Below are 18,472 nucleotides of genomic sequence, written 5' to 3'. Positions count from 1 at the left end.
CCTGTGCCAGTAAATATTTTTTTAATAATTTACTAATGGAGGATGGAACAAATCCTATGTAACTAACTATGTAACTATGTACTAGTGGTTGTATATATAGTGTATGTATGTGAGTGTATAGATTGGTAGGTGTGGGTTAAGTGTGCTGGGTTTACTTGGATGGGTTGAACTTGATGGACACTGGTCTTTTTTCAACCCTATGTAACTAACTAACTATGTAAATCTTATTACTACATGTAATCATTGTTCTGTTTACCACCCATAAAAGGGTATCTCCAACAAGTTGCTTTCCATCTACTTGCACAAACTCATGGGAGCTGTGGGAATCACAAATTGAGCACCCCTGCCCTGAAGACAAATGCCTATAGAAGGCTATAGAAGGCTGTTATATGACAGCTTGATATATGACACATTTCGTTATATACATAGTGTATCTGTGCTATACTTGAAAATTGGAAGTTAGCCATGAGCTATGTGTTAGGACAGAAGAGAAGATACAGTGACCAGTCGCCGTTCATATCACATAAACTCACACTGTGCTAATCTGTGATTCGCAAAGCATTTTTTTCTGTTCCGGTTTGAACCCTCTCGCTGAAGCCCAATAAGGTGCTCTTTCTATCCCATGATATTGGGAGTCTCTCCTTATATTTATATTCCCAGCACTGTGCATATCTCCTAGCGGCAGACAGTAGGGTAACTTGTATTTGTTAATGAGTGCCTGAGAGTAACCTTGCATGTGCCAGATTCCTGCGTAGTCAGGGTCAGTAAATGTGGATTGAGCATGTGGGGTTGAAAGACTCCCAGCAGGGGCTGCAATGCTTCCTATCAAGTGCTGACACTATCAATAAGAGATCAATGACGGCATTCAGCCAGAGTGACAGAAAAGAAATAAATATTTATACCACATAACCTGTATCAATGCACACCGTGGCGCCATTCTTGTGCTGTCAATATCTGATTATCTTGAAGAATGGCCTCTTGTTTTCTATTAATGATTTATTAGAAGTGATATTAACATTTCAGCTGCTGCGAGCCACCACATCCCCTGGCATCATGCTGAGCATTACTCACCAATGATAGGGGTTAATTTAAGTAGTGGTAGGAAAGCTATCACTTCATCACTCACTAAACCTACCCCTATTGATATATATCACTCAAAAGGCTAGTAGGCATATATAGGCATTATACGCCTCCTAACTATGCTTGGATACAGGTAGCAAGGTGTTTGTGTTATATTACATTGGAAGATCTGTGTGAAATAATGCTTTTATATTGGTTAGAGGAAGTTGAGAGGAAGTTGCTTCTAGTGTCTGTATTTAGGGGGGTGAGAGGTAGGTGATCATGCTGTCTGTAATGTGGGGGTGAAAGTTAAGTAGTTAAGGTGTCTGAAGGCGTTTATACTGTTCATATATTAGCTTAGATGCAGTTACATTAGTGGAAATGAGTCAGTTTGATTACTTCTGTTTGTATGGAGAAGGGAATTTTGTCTGTGTGTAATTAGTTGGGGCTGTGACTCCCTAATATGAAACTAAATAAGCAGTATTGCATTCTACAGTATGTGTGTGAGGAGGAGGATTGCTAAGCACTCATAATATCAGTATTACATTAATGAAATTAATTAAATCCTTTTCAGCATCTGTGCATTTGTACTGAAAATGTATGTAGCCCATGGTCCTCTGCTGTGTATTAGAAAGGGCAGAGATATATCTGTATCTCAGTGTCAGTATATTAGAGGGGGAGAAAGGTTTGTGTCCATAATGTCTGATTATAAAAAGGGGAGAAATTCACGTGTCCATAATGATTGTGTTTTAAAAGGGCAATGTCGGTGTATTCGGAAGAGAGTAAGATGCAAGTGTCTTAGACTTGTCTATAAAGACAGGTATGAACATAATAAGCATATTAAAATGATGCAATGAATGTGTCCTTTATTTCAATATTGTTCCTTTATAGAGCTGGTGTCCAGCTTGAATAAACAGATGAAGAGATTGAGGAGAGCGCATGATAGATGTGTAAGTGTGCAGGGTCGGTAAGAGAGGAGGCGAAGGGCCGAGTGGGGGGGGCACTGTTTAATTGTGTTCTTGACATGCTCAGCTATGACGACTTGATTCATGAAATGCCGATGAGTCTTGGAGGGGTCACGCAGCGAAGACGCTGAGATAATTAAGATTTCAAGCATCTGAACAAGGAGGGGAAGTGAGCAGCAGTTAGGAAATCAATAAGACCCTTTTATTTGCAGTGACACAGATGTCTTGGCCAATTGATCCTAATAGGCAGGCTTGATAGCATCAGGCAGCTGCCTCCCAAGGGTAGTGAGAGGGACCCTGCTGGTTATCACATGCCCAGATCCCACACTTAACTTCCACAGGGCAACATCACTAGGCCGGCAATTGTTACACACACGTGCACATCAAAACTGTCAGGTCCAGATGTCTGTCATGCTAAACTGACACTTTAGGAATCATTTGGAACTAAGGATAGGCGGGTGTTTAAGAGACACAATTGTGACACTTCAGTCTGAAATAAGACTCAGAGGCCTGTACATAGGAGGAGGGGTATCAAGTATCAGCAGGTCCTACCAGGTTGCAAATCTAAATAAAGAATATTGAAATGAAGAGGTACCTTTAAAGCACAATAATCCATGCCACTTTATAATTGGTCTTTATTTTTTGTTATCATTTATTTATTAATTTTAAATATATGCCTTTCAGCCTTTGTGGGCATTATGGTGGTTAAAGCATACTGCAAAACGATTAAGGGAAAGGAGAACTGAGTTATATTACAAGCTTGATCAGTGACCTTCAACATTTGACTCTCACTACAACTGCCCTGCGACAGCCTGGGGTCACTGGGCTTGATAAAATACTTTTATTTACATTAGAAAAAAAAGGATATGATTACTTTAACTATCCTCAGGGCTAGTACAAATCACAAAAATGACACCAGGAGAGCCACTGAAATTGACAAAAATGATTAGGTGGTAAAAATAAAACATTTACTTAAGAGGCTGGTGGTCTTTCCATTGTATCCAGTACTGTGTACCGTCAGCGGACAGTGTTCAAGCTCATTAATATAAAGCAGTATAATGCTACGGAAAAAGTCACTGCCAAAATACTGAGGTAGGTAGTCCTCCACTCTGCACCTATATATATATATATATATATATTTATATATATATAGCAAGACAATGAGCCACACACACAGGGACTTTGTTAGAAAACAAAAAAATATTTAATGAAAAAGATCCAACGTTTTGAGCACCAACTGTGCTCTTCCTCAGGGACAAACCAAAAGACAGTGTAAACCTCACCCCCCATAAATACCCCACAACAACAAAAAGGGCGCTGGGGTATTTATGGGGGGTGAGGTTTACACTGTCTTATATATATATATATATATATATATATATATATATATATATATATATAAAGAACAGAGTACCGCACACATAGGGACTTGTGAAAAAACAAAAAAGTATTTATTGAAAGAAATCCGACGTTTCGAGCACCAACTGTGCTCTTCCTCAGGGTTGGTGCTCGAAACATCGGATTTCTTTCAATAAATACTTTTTTGTTTTTTCACAAGTCCCTATGTGTGCGGTACTCTGTTCTTTTATTATTTATTTTTGACCAGCACCTAGGGCATTTGACCGCTTGAAGGGTGTGCTCCTTCTGTTCCTATATATATATAAAATATATACACACACACAATATATTATAATATATATATACACATATATACACACATGCCAAACTTTGCTCAATTTGGTCACCCATGTGTTGGGCCAAATCTCACAACAACTTGTGGTTGTTAGATGGAGCCTATGTGTAATTTTAAATTGTATCAGCCTGTCTATAGTTGAGGCCAGGTAGTCATTGTCTTTTTATGTGGCTTCATCCTAGTCATCATCATCATCATCATCATCATCATCTATCTCTGAAAATACCCTATGCCATTTTGTGTAGGCTGCATTGAATTGGGGCCTAATCCTTTAAAGGTGGAGAAACTATAGAGGGTCAGAATCAGCTGCCGATTCAGGTCCTTCAGACTGAATTGGCAGCTTATCAGCCCATGTATGGGCACCCCCAACAGGCCTACCCGACCGATATCTGGTTGATTTTCCATCGGATTGGGGACCATCAGAGGCGCATAGGCTCGTCATCCACAAGGTTACCCTTCGGATTGCCGCTATTTTGGGGAAGCTGCCTTGCAAATTGCTCAAACCTAGCAGCCGATCATATTTTGTTTTCTGCATTTTGCTGCCACCCATCGTGAAGGGGGTATGTTGCAGAACCTGGAGGGGGTAAGATTCCTGTAGCAGATTGCCTGCTACTGGGGTTTCAGGATGTGGTGCACAGAGCGCCATGAAACACGTCTATTCAGCTTGCCATGTTGGTCTTCCTCCGCCACCCCAATGAAATCTTTTTAACCTGCCAAAGATATCTGGACAATGCCTGGCCAGATATAGTTTGGGAAAGTCATTGTTTTGGCCCCATAGACGTGGTCTGATGTTGGCCCATGTAACCAGTTTTAACAGAGAAACTCACCTGTCCATTAGCCAAAATCTTCTTCAGCTCAGCAGAGGACTTCTTTAAGCTGTAAGAAAGGACATTCCCATAAAAGTATTGTGCTTAATACAGCCACACGCAGTATTTTAAAAGGTACAACAGTAATTGGACAACATATGTGCATCACTACCCTGATGTGGTTTCTGCAATAGAATATACTTGTGAAAGATGTGTCAGAAACCTTGAATGTAATGTTTTTGCAGTCAACTAAATAAATAAGGCTGGCTTACATGCTGAATTTAGCATTTACCCACGGCAGCCCCATTATGCTGCTTGTGTATGAGAAACAATAGAAAGTGACACTTCCTGCACACAGCCCGAGGATAATGCAGTACTAGGCTCTGCCCAGTGCTACGTGTATGCACCCACCTATTGCCGGCAATATTGTCTGGCACAGACGGACTGCTGTTACTGGAAGATCCGGCTCTGGTGTTCACCTGCAGGAAGTGATAATGTCAAGTGGTCAATATATGGAAAACAGTATGAAGCTGCCAACTGAATGTGTGATATTATTTTTACCAAAATCAATGTGCCCATCCCCAGTGCCAACACAGACACTAGACGTGACTAAGTATGCTTGCAATGTAGTTTACTACAGCTTGGGGCCATGAGTTTGACATTTTTGGTTTTAAAAAAAAAAAAGGAAAGGAGCCTGGTAATTTCATATTATCATTCTGAATGTCTGCATTATTTACTGCTGAACTTAAAAAAAAATATCATTATGGGAATAAAGTGAAATTAGCTTACTGTCCCACTTTCTGCTTAAGGGCCGCAGGGAGGAAGCTCAGTGATATTATATAAATACCCTTATTATTGCTTGCTAAGGATGAACCTTTCCATGTAATCATGCATTGCTTTGATTAAAGCAGGTAATAAATGAGTTTTGCCCTCCTTGGGAAGCAAAAGGGTTAATAATAACAGAAGCTGCTAATGGAATTGGCTGTATACATCAAAACAGAGGTGCAAATCCTTGTGTCCCTCTTAGTATCCCCTGTATTTGTGGCCAGGAAACACAAGCTCTGCTTGTCAGCACTGCTGGAAGTGTGGGTTTTTTTCCCTGACATTTCAATAAGTGGAACACAGCATTTCAAATCCATCCAACTTTACTGAAACAATTATTGAAATTCCTACCTTGAGGCCATGTATGTTCCGCTTCCCGGGAGGCTTGCAGGCTGCAACAGTAATAGACTAAATTGTAGATCACATTGGGGCCGTTTACAATTCCAACCTCCCCCCCTCCTTTCCTTTGAAATGAATCGTTTAAAAAGAAATGAGAGTGACACCAAAATTAGCAGCGAGGAATGATTGAAGAGAGGCTCTCAGAGCCGAGTGAGAGAGGTCCCAGAAGACAGGATCCTTTCTGTGAAAGCAAAGGCCCTCCTGACACCGTCTCATCTAAATTCTAATTTCTGCTTAAAACACTTAATAAAAAACACACACACACTGTAAGCGAAAACTGATTGTGTCCTGCCCTTAATTCCATATTCTGGAGCAGGTGCAGAAATCCAGGGAATTCCGTGTGATAGGGAAGGTGGCCTATTCATATCGATATTCAGGATGCTCGCCACGTGCTGCCTGTCACTGTACAGCTTGTTATTAAATGATCCTAATATCTCTCTTACAAAGGGCAGTCTGGGCTCATTTCACACCATGGAGAGAAGCGATATGCAGGTATAAATAACATTGACCCACGGACAGCAACTCCTATAACCACAGGAAGGGAAACCTGGGGCTGCTAAACTGTATCTTAACAGGGAAAGCAGTGAATATCTTTAGATTTTAGATAAACCCCTTCCTCTCTGATTATAGGTCAGGTATGTGCAGAAGAGGAAGAAATGGTTAGAAGGAATTATGGGGCCCATTCGCAGGATGCCACATCTAGTCAACAGCCGCAGGCAAGCAGAAAATTGCAGCGTGGCAACCTAAACAGTTGCAGGGGAAATTTACTGCATGGCTGTGCAAGGCAGCTTATAAATTGACAGCATACAAGGCAATGACTCCAGGCCTTTTCAGGAAGGATGTAGATTGGAAATATCAAACTCATGGGCCTCCAGCTGTGAAGAACTACAACTCCAAGCATCCTCTGTTGCAACTGACAAGAAGCTTTGATTGACATCCCTGGTGTAGACCACACCTATACTGGGGTCAATAATGCATCCTGTGACACTTGTTAAGTGGCAAATTGTTTGTTCCTGAGGAGACCTAGACAGAGCGGGGTGATTTAACAACATCTCCAGAGCCAACACTTTCTTGCCTGTGTTTATGTGGACTCTTCCCGTGATACCCAAGGCAATATTGCACCAACATGGGCACTCTGAATCAAGGTGTGGGTGCAAGGATTTGCCAGAGATAATTATGATTGGTAGCAATGTGGCCCAGTGCATTAGCATTACTGACCTAAAGATTTGAGCAGTGGGTCAGTAGTTAGTGGCAACCATAGCAAAATAATTTTAGGCCCATTGTAAACATTGGCAATAAGATGTTCTCATAAACTTTTACTGAAACTGCGTCATCTCGGTTACCTTAAAATTAACTTTAAGGGGCTGATTTACTTACCCACGAACGGGTCGAATGGAGTCCGATTGCGTTTTTTTCGTAATGATCGGTATTTTGCGATTTTTTCGTATGTTTTGTGATTTTTTCGGATTCTTTACGAATTTTTCGTTACCAATACGATTTTTGCGTAAAAACGCGAGTTTTCCTATCCATTACGAAAGTTGCGTAAAAAGTTGCGCATTTTTCGTAGCGTTAAAACTTACGCGAAAAGTTGCGCATTTTTCGCGTAAGTTTTAACGCTACGAAAAATGCGCAACTTTTTACGCAACTTTCGTAATGGATACGAAAAACTCGCGTTTTTACGCAAAAATCGTATTGGTAACGAAAAATTCGTACAGAATCCGAAAAAATCGCAAAACATACGAAAAAGTCGCAAAATGTTCGTTTTCAAGTCGGAACTTTTCCAATTCGGGTCGGATTCGTGGGTTAGTAAATCAGCCCCTTAGTGTTATGTAGTTATTCATGTTCTAAGACTATTTGCAATTGTGGAATTTTGCAGCTATCTGGTTGCCAGGGTTCAGTTTACCCTAGCGACCAGGCAGTGGTTTGAATAAGAGACTATAGGATGGATAGGGGAGGCCTGGAATTGAAATATAAAAAAAAATGACAGTAAAATTAAGTTTTGTTGTTTTCTTCTGGGTTTTTGTGTGTAACCTCTGGTTTCTATTGTTTCCTCCCACGGACCAAAAACCTACAAGAAGGATGGCTTCTAATGTAGTCAAACTTAGTGACAGTTAGTGCCTGGCACAGGGAAATTAGATTGTAAGCTCTACTGGATCAGGAACTGATGCAAATGGATATATAGTCTCTGCAAAGAGCTGCATAACATGTTGGTACTAAAGGACAATAATGTGTATTACTACATAAAAGATGGGCCTAAACCTAGCTACTGTTGTACAGTGGTAAATAGGTCCATCAGTTCTATAATGCCAGCCAGGCATTAAACCCCAGCAAATATGCTTGGGCATGGAAGAATAACTCTGTAGTGCACAAGTGCCACCAGTGATGGCGGGCATATTTACCATTTTATACAGTGCTGAACTTGAACTTGTACAGTCATAAAGCTGAACAGACACTGGAATGTATGTCGCTGGCAGGCTTTTCCCTTGCTCGATTTTTCAGACATGACCCCCAATGATACAAATATTAGCATGCACACAGAGAGTTATTGCAAAGTCACACTCTCCCATCTTTGTGTTCATACAATTCCATTAAAATCATGCAATACACAGAGAGATGTGTCAGGTCCTTTCATTAGTGCAGCACAATTTCAGAGGCAGCTCTGTCACTGCTACATGACAAATAAACATGATTATTCAGAATATAAAAGCGCTCACAGGTCTTGGCTCACACAGAGCAGGCTGCTCCCTTTTCACGTCCCTTGCGCGCCACAAATTGTTGTTAAAGTCACTGTCAATTTTGATGGATTGTCTTGAAGCAAAGAATTAAATTTTTGCCCCCTGCTCTGTCTCGGTGGAATGCATATTTAACCCCTGCTGTGTCAGCGGAGAGTGTGCTGTGCCCCAGCTATTAACAATCATCACACACTTTATAATTACTGCACACATCAATAAGCCTTTGTGCAACGCAGCAAGATGTGAAGTAATGTATCAGTGTGGGCGGTGGGGGGAACAGGTGCAGGGCGTCCTGCCTTTGTCGCTGCAGAATGGGTGCGCAAATGATCGTCAGGCGTGGTACTGCACTTTATGTTAAGGCACCTAGTGAATAACCACTCTGGTAAACCTAAATGTCCTATCTGTCAACAAATCATATAAGATTCTTTTTCAGTAAGCAGGACAGATTTTAGCTGCCCCAGTATTGTTTTATTTTTTGATCCTTAGTTTCTACTAGTCTTGGTAGAAAGACATATCAGGTATTCACTACTGACGGATACGCATAACACTGTTTCGGTGTTTTGACATGACAATTTTTTGGGTGCTATTAAAATGTGTGTTCCATAGGTACGGCCCAATTACAGCACACCCTTCCTGTGCACCCAGAACACCCTTCAGCTGTTATTAAAAGGAACCTGAAGCCTTAATTATTCTTACATCTGAGGACTTGCCTTCTATACCACAAAAAGAAATTAGTTGGGGAACAGAGCAAATGATATTAATAGAAGTAGAGCACAAAACTCAGATAAAGCCAGCTGAAAGGCAAATCAATTCTCTGTGTACTATATATACAATGCGAAGCATCAGGTCAGAAGCCCGAGTTGTAGAGCTCAAAACAGGACTAGGCATTCAGTGGGATGATTTGAGTTGTAGTATGATAACACCTGGAAAACTGTAGGTGGCATATTCTTGCAAACAAACTCCCATGATGCTTAATGCAATCTCTCTCTCTCTGCAATCTCTATTGCATTCAAAGCACTTTAGAAAAACACAACGTTATAGGTAGAGGGGTCCCTCCAATCCCCCCCTTTTTCAAGTGATGGAGTGCAAATCCTGAACATAATACCCAGAGTTTATTGCTGTTACAGTAAACAAACAGAGGTTTTCTATGTTGGCTAAAGAAGGCGCAGAAGAGAAAATTTAGAGGGAAGCCCCTAGAAAGTGTGGCAATCATATCCCTTGCTGAAGGCTAGAATGTTGTGCCTTTGATCCCACTGACACACTGCTGTATTTTGAAGCAAAGTCAAAGCATTCACATTCACCACAAAATGTCCCCCCCTCCACTGCCCCCTGTAACACCAAATTAAACCAAGATTATTCTTTCTATAAATTAGTTAAAGCATAAAGATGCTTATGGTAGATATATGCATACATTTATCATGGTTGTATTGTATACCTAGCACAACCAAAAGGTATAAGACCAGGTGAAAGAGTAGGGAGGACACAGAAAGTAGCCCTTGAATTGATTAGTTATCATAACCAGTAAAATCCCTATTATAATGGCTACAGAACTGAAATTATTAGCAGCCCTTGAGACTACACAGCCATGACTTCTCACAAATTAATCAGGATATAGTGCTATAGTGAATGGGCATGCCCAGAGAGCACCTCGGGCCAGATTCATAACCATTTAATAGCTTTAACAAATTGACAGTGGTTTAATTTAAAACATTAACAGATGAGCTAGATTACAAAATTAAACCAAAGTTGAATCTCATAAAGTTAAAGCGACCTTTTCAGGTTTTAATATCACAGATTAAAGAAACAAGGCCCAGCAGAAAGCCAGGCAATCACATGACTCCCATGTCAGTAACATGTGCTCTCAGACATTTTATATCAGGGCACAGCTTGCTAGCCATCAGTCTAGGTCAGAACTATCTCTGCATATACTCTGCAATGTATCACAAAATGTCGGTGGCCAAAAGTTAATATATCCTATAACTATAAATATATTCCAAACTCCACAAGACTGTCACAATTTATGGGGTTGTAGCACTTGCTTGGTGTGCAGTGAAAAAGACTTACCACGTGGATAGATCTGCAGAGGTTCAGTCAGAGGGCCACTCCCCTGTTGCTCAAGGACCATGGTGCAATACTGCAAGAAAAAAACAGTGGCTGTGAGGAATGATCTACTCAAAAGGATAACAACTACTCCTTCCAAAGTCCTACTCCCCCCCCCCCCCCCCACCATAACAAGTTTCAAATGCCACCATTACCTGGTCCACAACTACTCACTCATTCCATAATTTCCTCTCCTATTAGCTATGCTGTGCATAATGGCTAGTAAGACTATGCACCAACCAATACCTATGCCCTACTAAGAGATTAGCTGCTCAGCAGCCAGTCACAAGGAGCCTTCTGGTGTATTATCTGGTGTATTAGTAGTGACTACAGCACTCCAGATATAAAGCATGCCTCTTTGTGTGCCACACAGGACTGATTTGTGGCCTGCAGAAAAGCCCAGGCTGAGAACCAGCCCTTATGCTGGCATCAGCCTTCTTTTGCCTGTACCTGCCATTGTATCCAGCTATTTTCAACACAAACACAACTGTATCTGCCCATGTAAAGATGTAAGTGTAAAAATAATAGCATAGCTGGTTTACACACCCAAGGGCCCTTTGTAAAGATACAAGCTTCTCCCCCTCTCTATTTACATCTATAAATGTATATGCCTGTAAGAATGCAAGGATTATACACACAGAGGCCCAGCCATATTTGTCTTGTATGCACACAAAGAGGGAGCAACCTTGCACACAAGGCTTGCATATATATGTCCTTGTAAACTGTACTGAGATTTCAGTTCCTGGTTTCTATTCATTTCTACTGCAGCCCAACATTTTAGATAAACGGGTGAAAAAACAAAAACAATGCCACTAGGATAGGAAGGAAGAAAAGCAGCTGACAGCCTGGAGGGGGTTAATTAGCAATGAGCCGTAACTTTAACTACCGCATAAAAAAAGCTAAGAAATTGATAGTTCATTTATCCGGCACAATACCTAATGCACAAGTCATTAAGAGAGATTATTTCTAATGCGAAGCTCACATAAAAAAACATCAAGCGAGACCCCAACCCTCCAAGTCACTGAAGATCATTTATTTTTCTAGGACTTGACAGTAGCTGCGGGACAGAGACTGATAACCAGATCTAGAGTGTTGCAAATCTGACATCACTAAAATGAAAACATAATAAGTCTGCATAAAATGGCACACCAAACAACACAGCTATATGGCTTCTAGTTCCAGCTGAAATGCGATGGAGCCATGAGCAGAGACTAAAGTCACAATCAATACATAAAGTTCCCAGCATGCTTCCTAACTGGCAGGGGATTGCACTGTCTATGGGTAAGATTATGTACCAAAAGTAGAATAGGGGATGGATTAAGTAAAAGTGTGTCTACCTGTGACTATTCACTTACTGCCCTATGGTCTTACAAAAGTATAACCAGTGCAAGAGCAGAACCACAAAGCTTGTTTTCTAGATTACCAACAAGTGTCAATAGTTTAAGGTTCACATTATTACTGTCCAGCAAGGCAGCTTTAGAATTATTGGTTTATAGGAAAGTATAAGCTCTGCTGGTATACAATTCATTATGATATACACTTCAAGGAAAACACTGGAGGCTCCTCCATTTCAGATAATTTCTCCTTTATGGAGTTATACATTTTAGCAAAAATGGGAACCATTTAGAAAAGAGAGTAGGATAAAGGTAAGTATAATGGAGGGTATGTATGATTTAGACTTGCAAAAACCTGACTAAAGCTGGCATACCCTTGTTGGAGTGCCCCCTTACATAGGCAGATAATATAACAACTTAGATTGAAGGAGCCAAATCAGCAGCTAAAATCTGCCCGTGCATGGCCACCCTTACACTGCATGCAACTAGGGAGAAAGTATATGAAAGTCTACAAGTAGAGGAATGCATATAATAGTGTATGTAATGGTGGGAGAAATGTATGCAACTAGAAATAGTGTATGTAACATGGAAATAATGTACCTAGGAAAAGCACTTTACAAAATTAGGAGTGGAATTATGTTAACTGGGAAAAGAATAAATGCATCTGGAATGGTATATAACTAAGAAAAGAATGTATTCACCAGGAAGGGGGAGTATATGTAACTAGGAGAAGAAATGGGAAAACAATGAACGTTACTAGAAAAGCATAGCATATGTGACTAGTAAATGAAGCCTTTATTATCCTAACAAGGCAGGAATTAGGAAGTCAAAGAAAGAGAGAGGAGTAAATGTAAACAGTAGCAGAATTATGTTTGCTTTTACCCAAGTGTGTTAAGTGGCATATATGTAAACAGGAGCGGCGCACACATAGCAGGGTTAAGCATGGTCATATGGATGGCGTTTATACAAACAGAAGGGAAGTGAATACATACTCAGAGCTGAGTATGTCAGTACTGATGTTGTGAATTTAAGCAGTAAAGTTTATGTAAATATAAAAAAAGTATATAATTAAGGGCAATAGCTCACAGCATTACTTTGGGCACTATAACCATCATATTTTTCAGTAGCCCCAAAACACTGCATCAGCTACATGAATTTTTAAAAATAAGCTACTTCCATTTCAGTACAGAAAGTTTAAACAAACTGTGCTCTCTTTTACATTTCTATGCTGTCATTATTAAATCACATATTCAGAATACCAACACTATTATTTGTAAGACCTCCATACTGCACTTGTGAGAAGAGGGAAAAAAGTGAGCAGGAGGTGCATAAGTGCAAGGTAAGGAAGGAAGCACTATTGCAAGCATTCAGATACCTACATATGACAACATGGCCTTCATTTCTTCATCACTCCGAACTGTAATCCGATCACCATCCTCATCTTCATCTGCAATATAAATAAAAAGAGACAGACATTTAGAAGAAGACAGCATAAGAGTTAGAATGCAGTTATTGTGATACTTATATGCCAGCAGCTCATTCTGTACAGGAAGAATACCAAGCATTCCAACAGGATGGAAGAGTTGCATACTTATTATGCTGGTTTGCAAAATCCCTAAACGTTGGTATATTTAAGAGATCTTGAAATCATTTTTTACTCCTTCTTTGATTATAAGGATCCAAGTAGATGCACTATAAACTCTGACCTATCAAGATTATTAGAAACACTATAAGATTATGTTACAGATCAGCTTAAAGAGGCATTACACCTTCACAGAACTTTTGGCTTTTAAACAGTACAAGTCAAATAATGACTTCCTTCATTTCAACTTACATTTCAAAAATGACTTATCGCTTTGTCAGCAGCAGTTCAGTAATACTTGCTGTCATGACTATAAATTCCTGGTGTTCATCAGCAAGCTTTATCCACTACCAAGCATGCTTCACAATCTAAAGCTCTACTATTCTCTCCTTAAACACTTCACCACACAGCAGTATGTCCAGTAAAGAGCAAGGTGTACTCCCATAGAAGGTGAACAATATTTACTTCCAAACTGCCTGCAAAATCAAAACGATCCCTTTCAGTACGCCCAGATATCCTGCTGCCCCCTACTCTTGCCCACCAACTGCCCCTCATACTGCCATGTCCCACCACTTACCTTATTGTAACACTAACCTAATAACTGTTCTAGCATTCTGCTGTCCTGCTTCCCTTTCTCCCAGCAATACATTGCTGAGACTGTCAAACCCTCACTTCAACCTACCTGTAACCCATTTTCCCATCCACTCTGCCCCCAGACGCCATGTATGTTTGAAGTTGCTTAGAATTACATTATGCAATATTTTTATTTGGGTGGACATGGTCTTTAAAGGATCAGTTAAATTCTTTGTCCAAGGGTCCAATGAACCAAAATGTATCCAAGCATTAGAGGGCTTGGGTAACTCACACTCAAAGGCAGTGGTTGTTGCATCTGGGAGAACCTGACCAATCACATCCTAAAAAGAATAGAAAATACAGAATTAGTGAAACTACACAAGAATAATAAGCTGAAAATCCCAAACATTTGGGGATAAAGGTGGCAAAAAGATGAAAAGAGGCGGTCCAATATAAGTTTGAATGGGTAGGGCCAAAAAAGCTGAAGCACATGAAAAAATATATTTTCTACCCAGTTTTAGCTCTACCTGTATTTCAACACATAAAGAATAATGTTTATTTTTGTATATGCTTTAAAACAGATTTGCGTAGCCCAACCCACTGCTTCAGTCTATGTCATTAGGAAATATGATCAAAAACACACAGGTAAATGTGTCTGCCCATGAATACGCCAGAGGGCTTTACTACCCTTTCTCCCTTAAGGCATTGCTTCTCATAGGCCCTGGTGAGGCTCACTCAACTTTAAAATTCCTTCTACACCTAATGCTCATTCACAGAGTGGCAGAATCCAAAACAAGTGGTGTAGGCTGCAGCACAGACTAATATAGTATGAGGAAAATAGGGTGGGGGAATAAAAATAATGCACTTACTTGGGCGTCCAAATTTGACCACATGCCACAATTATTATTTTCTTTGTTCCTATGTTTTAAAGTTCATTGAATAATATTTAACAGTGCATCAACATTTGGTAATATGCTGTTTTTTTTTTTAAAGCACTGGTACCTGCAGTAGTGATTTACTATTTTTAAAATTAACTAAACAGGCAATCTGGTATGGGGTGCTCAATCTTTTGCATTAAAATGTACCTTATTTAAAAAAAAAAAAAAAAAAAAACTAAATCCCAAACTATAAAATCATTTGAAAAGTGTTTAAATATTACAACAACAGAGAATGTTCTGCCTAGCTGTGCCTGAGATATTGATTGGTACATGACCTTGGTATTACTCAGATAATTATATCCTGCCAGTGGCTTGGCTAGAAATGAAATGCCCTAGAGCAGTGTTTCTTAATTTTCTCTCAAGGGACCCGTATCAAGTCTCAGAGTCAGCTTTTTGTACAGCAACAAATCAGGGGGCATCCAGTTACCCCATGGCCAAGTGCCTTTGGGAACAAAACAAGCAGGGCCACTGGAGACAATGAACTTTTAAATATAATTTTCAATATTGTTTACTTTGAATTTTGTGGCCCTTGTTGCTGTTGATTATCTGCTCCCTGAGTGGAGGGTCTGGGGTTGGTGTACCTGGACCATCCTTTCTACAAGGGGAGTGTTCTCTAGTGTGGGTTCCTGTGCCTCGCTTCATTTCAGTTGATTGGTCAAGTCAGATTTTTGACCCAAAAGAACCGGCTTAGAATTACTTGCACCTTATTTAATTACCACTGCCTGTTGTAGCAGAACATTACACCTTACTAAAGCAGGTCATTGAGACCCACTGGTAATGTGTGTGCCTGTGTGGGCAACTCCATTAGCACAAACATTCCCACCTAGAAGTTTACATCTCTGGGCGCTTCAGTAGCAGGTTAGCTATCTGGGCTGCCACTATAACTGCATGCAGTGTTTGGAGTTTTTCTTTCTGAGTTGTCTTTAAAGAAATAAAATAAGTTTTTTTAGTTATTCAATAAGCCAAGTAATACAAGTGCATATATACATGTGTGACAGACACACCTTGGGGCACATTTACTAATCCACAAATTCGAATCACGAATGGGAAAAAATCGTATTAGAAACGATAATATCGTATTGGTGATCCGAAAGTCACTAAATTTTCGTACCAAACAATTGTAAACAGCGGTAAAACCTTTCCGATTTTTTCGTGCAAACGTCCGAAAAAGTCGTGCGGCGTCCGAAAAAGTTGTGCGCCTTGCGAAAAAGTCGTGCGGACCCCCGAAAAAATCGGCGAAAATACGCTCGGAGTGTTCGCATGAACGCTCGAGCGTTCGTGCTTTTGTAAATGTGCCCCCTTGTGTCTCAACCCTTTCTCCTTGTAGATTGTAAGCTCTTTTGGGCAGGGCCCTCTGCACCTCTTGTATCGGTTATTGATTGCTTTATATGTTACTCTGTATGTCCAATGTATGAAACCCACTTATTGTACAGCGCTGCGGAATATGTTGGCACTTTATGTTAATAATAATAGTTAGTGCCAGTTTTAAACATCCCTAATTCCATTATAAAAATAAAAGAAAAATATTTTTCCAGGTGTTATTAAAGAAGTGGGGTACCTATAGTATTAAAATTGTATTAAAATGGTGAACGGCGCCCCATTCCCAGAAATATTTTGAGGGCTGTGCGTGACGTCATTGTGACAGAGGTTTTGTGTTGCTTGTGGCCCTCTCTTACCAAGATGTCCCGGAACAGCAACTGAGTGGCCGGCTGTACTGTCCAGTCAACGGCGCCCCCATCAGGGATTCGTATCCGAATAACCAGAGCCTGGCTATCCATGTCCAGAGGCAGGCCGAAGCCAAATAACAGCATCCCGGGCCGTAGCCGGGTTACATCATTTGGGACGCAGGAGTACCTAGCCTAGGAACCAAACACCATAGCGCCGGAAGGTACGGGAAGAGGAAGGCAATGGACAAGACGCCATATTAGAATAGGGCAAAGTGACGTTTTATGACTAGCGATCGCCATGTTTGTTTAGGGGAAAAAAAGTAGTGAACTGTATATCAAAAATAACTTCATAGCTGTTGAGATGATAATACGTTGAAGTGTTTAGTGGCCAATTGTAATTGTTAAATATGTTAGAATTTGCTTTTTATCAAGGGGTGTACCGTGTACTTTAGCGCTGACAGCTGAATTGAGGTCCTTACACTGATCCCCGCTAACCAGGGCGCAATATCTTAGCGTTTGTATATTTTTTCTGAATCTTTTTTTATTTTTATTTTTTGCCACCTCGCCAAGTGAGAATCTGAAGCTGCTGCATAAAGGCTAATAATAATAAAATGTTTGCCACACCAACATATTCTATACATATATATTTATTTAAAGAATTAGTGCAGAATAAGTAAATATCATGAGTGAACTCATTTAGGGCATTCTTAGTTCCTGGTGTTATTGGCCTCCAATAATAATGTATTTATATCTTTATTTATAAAGCTACTTATGTATGCAGTGCTGAATGAAGACATTAAACCTGTAATAATATTCCTGAACTGGATGTGGAAATCACTAGTGTCCCAAAAAAATAAAACTTCCAATCAGAGCCACCATCAAAACTTTGGGGCCCCATACAAGTTATTTATATGGGCCCCCCCCCCCCCATAAACACAAGCATGCAGTTCCAGAATATTTGGCCATGCCCCTTGTGTGCACTACACAAACAATGTGTCTCTTTAAGCATAGCTCCCAACTGTATGGTTTCGCGTTGACAATTTAACCCACAGTCCTGGATTCTTACTGAAACGTCCCTATTTTTCATTTGATCCCCTGCACTGAACGCTAAAAAAAAGATACAAATTTAAATAAAAAGTAGCATTTGGCAAAGAGCCCAGAAAGTTAAACAAGCTTCACCTGCATTTAGATACAAATGTTTCTCAAACTTAATTAAAAAGTAGCTTTTGGCAGAGAGCCCAGAAAATTAAGGCTAATGCCACAAGGGGGTATTATCGGCAAGCCAAAAAACGCTTGCCGAGAATACGCCTCGCTACTGTAAATTCAGCCTATCTTGTGCCTGCACCCAAATGAATGGAATACACTTGGGTGCAGGCACATGTAGCCGATATCCACCAAAAAACGCGAGACTTCATATTTTCGGTGGATATCAGCTACATGTGCCTGCACCCGAGCGTATTCCATTCATTTGGGTGCAGGTACAGGTAGGGGCATTTTCGAGCGTATGGAGCGTATTCTCAGCAAGCATTTTTTGGCTTGCCGAAAATACGCTCCATATGCTATGTGTGGCATTAGCCTAACAAGCCACACCTGCACTGAGATCCATTGTAACTAATAAACTAAACAGGTCTCTTGGGCGAACTGAGACTCAAAGCTGCTGTGTAGCCACAGGGGCAGCCATTCAGGCTGGAAAAAAGGAGAAAACGCACAGGTTACATAGCAGATAACAGATAAGACACCATTGTATTCTACAGGGTTTATCTGTTAGCTGCTATATAACCTGTGCCTTTTCTTCTTTTGAA

At 40.3% G+C, this 18,472-nt stretch overlaps 1 protein-coding gene across 3 annotated transcripts in view; it reads right to left on the bottom strand.

The window, feature by feature from the left end:
- The window catches only part of map2k5 (mitogen-activated protein kinase kinase 5), a 74,197-nt gene extending 57,271 nt beyond the window's left edge, over positions 1 to 16,926 (bottom strand). For 2 of the 3 annotated variants that reach the window (XM_018092081.2, XM_012959002.3), the window contains exons 1-7: positions 16,680 to 16,926; positions 14,358 to 14,406; positions 13,290 to 13,357; positions 10,541 to 10,610; positions 5,697 to 5,737; positions 4,935 to 5,002; positions 4,545 to 4,593 (exon numbers count right to left, since the gene is read on the bottom strand). In XM_018092081.2, the coding sequence (XP_017947570.1) occupies positions 4,545 to 4,593; positions 4,935 to 5,002; positions 5,697 to 5,737; positions 10,541 to 10,610; positions 13,290 to 13,357; positions 14,358 to 14,406; positions 16,680 to 16,814 (480 nt within the window). In that variant the 5' untranslated portion in view covers positions 16,815 to 16,926. 3 annotated transcript variants of the gene reach the window in all.
- Positions 16,927 to 18,472: the final 1,546 nt, after the last annotated feature.

This window comes from Xenopus tropicalis, chromosome 3 (assembly GCF_000004195.4).
Source record: "Xenopus tropicalis strain Nigerian chromosome 3, UCB_Xtro_10.0, whole genome shotgun sequence".
Taxonomy (NCBI): domain Eukaryota; kingdom Metazoa; phylum Chordata; class Amphibia; order Anura; family Pipidae; genus Xenopus; species Xenopus tropicalis.
This window is presented reverse-complemented; position numbering and strand designations above follow the sequence as displayed.